General features: G+C 36.5%; 1 protein-coding gene across 1 annotated transcript; it reads left to right on the forward strand.

Annotated features, from left to right (window-relative positions):
* Window positions 1-485: 485 nt before the first annotated feature.
* Window positions 486-3,806, forward strand: LOC113761781 (ras-related protein RABH1b-like). The gene is made up of 4 exons (XM_027304911.1): window positions 486-859; window positions 2,686-2,756; window positions 3,287-3,375; window positions 3,667-3,806. Exons 1-4 carry the CDS (start codon window positions 743-745, stop codon window positions 3,780-3,782), a joined length of 393 nt encoding a protein of 130 aa, XP_027160712.1. The 5' UTR covers window positions 486-742; the 3' UTR covers window positions 3,783-3,806.
* The last annotated feature ends 371 nt before the right edge of the window (window positions 3,807-4,177 follow it).

Raw genomic sequence — 4,177 nt, forward strand, 5'->3', positions numbered from 1 at the left:
GAAACTCGACTCGATTGTCATTCGAGCTACTCGAAACTCGACTCGAACTCGGTCAACTCGAATTCGAGCCAAGCCGTTGACCAAGCTACTCGCGAGTAGCTCGGCTCGCGTACATCCCTACCTGACGTACCATCTAATATAAACATACTAACAATCATTATCTTCTCATACGTTTATATACTTTCTCTATTTAATCTTATTTATCATCTATTGTATTTATTTACTTTCTTTAATTAATTTTACAATTTTAAAAATATGACATTTGAAATATACGTTAACGGATATGGACGCTCGTTACACAAACTCTAAAATTTTACAAACTCATTATAACAAATTAGATCTTGAAGTTTCCTAGAAAACACATCAACCCCTGATATTAGTTAATAATTTTAATTTGATTAACGAGTTTGCTAGAAAAAAAAAAAAGGAAAATTGAAAGGAAAAATCCAGCACGTTAATGGTCGTCAAGTCATGTGGAACACCTTACCATTTGTTTCTGTTTAGCCCAAAAGCTTCCAATTGAAAGATTTCTTTCTCCGTGCATTTTTTCCCCCAGTTTCTCCAATTCCTCTCTTCCCGAGTCCCCCTATTATCAAACCCCTACTACAACCTATAGCTTAGAATCCCGCCAGATTTCTCCGATCATTTTCCGGCGAGATCTCAAACTTCAGTCGTCGGAAAATTTTCGTCTGATCCGTTCTCTGTCTTCCGATTCGGTTAATTAATTTCATAGATCAGACTGATGGCTCCGGTTTCGGCTTTGGCTAAGTACAAGCTAGTTTTCCTAGGGGATCAATCCGTCGGCAAAACCAGTATTATCACTCGATTCATGTACGATAAGTTCGATAACACCTATCAGGTACTAATTATTTTCTCCCTAAATAACTGACTTATCATGTATATCAATTTTTTCTTTGGATCTGATTTAAGCAGTGCATTATATTTTGTCTTGGTTAAGGTTTTCTTTTACTTCAGGAATTGATGATTAAAGTGATGATCTCGTGTTTTATTAGCTTTATACGTGATCTGGTTTAGTTATATTATGTTTTTTTGTTAGATTATTAGAACTTTATCGGATCCGACTGCTAAAATATAATGCATGAATTGCCAAGTCTACTGGAATTTCGATAATCTTGTAGGTAGAAGTGGTCTTGAAGTAATATCATAATTTTGGTCGTACTTTCTTAGTCTTCAAAGCTGTTAGATGTGTGATTCAGGATTTCAATGGCAACAATCATTACTACGATATGAATTGGCACTCTGTTACACTCTTTGGATTTTTTTGAGGAGGCCTGATGAGATAGTCTAACAAGCACTTGAGCAGTTATGCTTGAATTGAAGATTTGCACAATTGCAGTTACACTGGTTGTATTAGATTAATTATTTATGCTGACTTTACTTTATCAGGTTTGGGGCTGCTATGGAATAGTTTTTGACATAGATACAACATATCCATTCTTTGCCTGCTTGTGTCAAACATTTCAGTTTTCGGCTATCTGTCTATTGTGAGACTGCATGGAGTCAGGCTTGTACGAGTTTGTGAACACCATGCATTGTCTTCTTATTATTGCAGTTGATTTTCTTTTTATTCATCATCTGCACGTTGTGATAACCTTTGTTCTTATTAGACTCTTCATTACTATTTTCGGCAGTGCTTCCCTGGTTCCTTTTTGCCCTTCTGTTTTGTGGTGCCATTTTCTTGCTGTACAATATTTGGACTGCACATTCTGACTGGTGCTGTCAACCTTGTTTATAGGTTTCATTCATTTCTTATCATTTTTATTTTGCTCCTTTTTTTCAAACTCATGGGGTTGTAAAAGCATTTTTGTGCTTTTCTGATGTAAGTTGATGTAAAGCTAGGAATTAGGAGATCACCTAACATCTGAAGCCATGGCATACCTTTTGTTACCAAGAATTTTACGTGGAGCTAGGAATGTGGGACCAAGTATGAATTGAAAAGCATGTTACATCCAAAATACAGAATGCTAATTTGTGTACACCTTTATCAAGATAGACTCTCAACAAGTCTTGGCTACTTGAGATTGTAAATTTTGGTGGCTTGTATTTGCATGTCATAGCAAGTTCCATCACTTAAACTCTTAAAAAATAGTATAGCAACTCAATGTTTCGTAGGTTGAGTAGATAAAAGAAAAGAGCAACAAAAGTCCACAGACCGCCTAATTGCACACTAAGGGCAGAGACATTCTCTGCAGTGGCGTAGTTTGAGCTCTCACCCCAGGCCCCCCGGGGGGGGGGTCGTTTGTGGGCGGGAAATAACCTCCTACGGTTGTAGGACTTTCTAAAATAACTTTGGTATAGTTTATTCTTGTGAACCTTCCTCTTTATCTTTTGCTTTGTTTTCGGCAAGTCTTTGTATCCATGTAGCCCTTCAGAAAGTGTTCCCTTACCTTGAACTAAGTTGTGAAGACAGTAACTTTTAGATATTCAATACTTTTATTGCTTTGTTATTTTGATATTTACCTACTCGCAAGTTTTCTTTTGAAAGCATTTTTTGGTTGCCATTGTATTGAGCTCATGAAGAAGTTATAGAAATGCCTTTTTAATCACAATCTGAAGTCTGCTATTTCTGCTTAAAATAGAAGTCTTCATTCTGTTTCACATTCTTTCCTCCAAACCTGAAATTTCTAAAATGGGTTCTTATTTGTATCTTAAATATCTATTCAGGCTACAATTGGCATTGATTTTCTGTCTAAGACAATGTATCTTGAAGATCGAACTGTTCGACTGCAGCTCTGGTAAGTGGTTTTAACTGAGAGAAGGGGGAAAAACCCTGCACATGTGTGCAATTGTATGAAATTAGTATGGTTCTGTTGCTTTGTCATTCTTGCTCTGCTAATGTAATAAATTCCTGGTAATAATTGTTCACGTACTAAGGAAGGGTGGTGAAGCTTTGAGATAACACTTTTCATCTTAGTTTCATACTAATTTTCATGATTTGCATGTCAAATTTTGGTTGGTGCGTAGAGTGGTTGTCTGCAATTTCTGGATTGTGCTAAGGATATTGGAAAAATTTCATTGTCAACTCAAAAAGGGTCAGCAATTTTGGTGCAAGTTGTGTGTGTGTGTGTGTTTGGGGGGGGGGGATTTGCATTTTTATACTGCATAGTAATTAAATACAATTTGAAACTCACTTGCTTAAGGTTAGAGAAATTCATTTTGAGCTATGTGCTGTTTGAAAGTAAGACTAGTGGAATGACTTTTTTATTTCCCCAACATTTACTGAATTGCTAATTGAAGGGTTATCTCTTCTTGTATGTTTGTGTAGGGATACTGCTGGACAAGAGAGATTTAGGAGTCTCATTCCAAGCTATATTAGGGACTCTTCAGTTGCTGTGATTGTGTTTGATGTTGCAAGTATGCCTTTTCTTTTGTTTTACTTTTTAGCTGTCTGAGCTTAATACATTGCTGTGTGTTAGATTTTAGCACAGAAGGGTTGATTATAGAGATTTGGAGCTCCTTTTTCTTTATTGGTAGCCTGATGTCAAATCAAATATTATGGGAAAATAATTTTACCAAGCACATGGGTTATTCATTCACTTTACTTTTAATCCAAACCGCCTATGTCAAATTGTTTTTGGCAGATATGTATACTGTTGTTGCATTGTGTCATGTTATCTAACTGTTTTGGCTGTTTTGGGGGTTTAGGCAGACAGTCCTTCCTGAACACTTCAAAGTGGATTGAGGAGGTTCGCACTGAGAGAGGCAGTGATGTCATCATTGTCCTTGTTGGAAATAAAACTGACCTTGTGGATAAGAGGTAAGTATCATTTCAAAATCTTTACCTTATCCCCTCTCTCTCTCTCTCTCTTAAGTTATGGACAAAACAATGGTCCAATTGTGGAATTTTTTTGAGAATCTGCCATGGAAGTTTAATTTGGAGCGGCTTGACCTTCCCACTAGAATGAGCAAATTTTAAGTGGTTTCTGGCATAAGCATGGTGAATTAATTTAGTCCCATTGTGGTGTATCTCACTTACAATTGCTGCATTTAGGATTTGAAGAGTTCATTATCATTGTCTTATTGCTAAGCAGTCATCAGACATGTAAACATGAGAGCTCAGTTTTGCATTATCTCGTGTAATTTGTACCAAACACTTGGCCATGGATAAGCTATTAATTGAACCGTCTGTCATTCTGTTACAAGAATGATACAAGGA

Source organism: Coffea eugenioides, chromosome 2 (genome assembly GCF_003713205.1).
Source record: "Coffea eugenioides isolate CCC68of chromosome 2, Ceug_1.0, whole genome shotgun sequence".
Lineage (NCBI taxonomy): Eukaryota > Viridiplantae > Streptophyta > Magnoliopsida > Gentianales > Rubiaceae > Coffea > Coffea eugenioides.

Coding starts and splice junctions, on each gene's coding strand:
- LOC113761781 (XM_027304911.1), top strand. CDS start 743: ATGGCTCCGGTTTCGGCTTTGGCTAAGTACAAGCTAGTTTTCCTAGGG. Junction 2,757..3,286: donor ACTGTTCGACTGCAGCTCTG/GTAAGTGGTTTT, acceptor ATGTTTGTGTAG/GGATACTGCTGGACAAGAGA. Junction 3,376..3,666: donor GATTGTGTTTGATGTTGCAA/GTATGCCTTTTC, acceptor TTGGGGGTTTAG/GCAGACAGTCCTTCCTGAAC.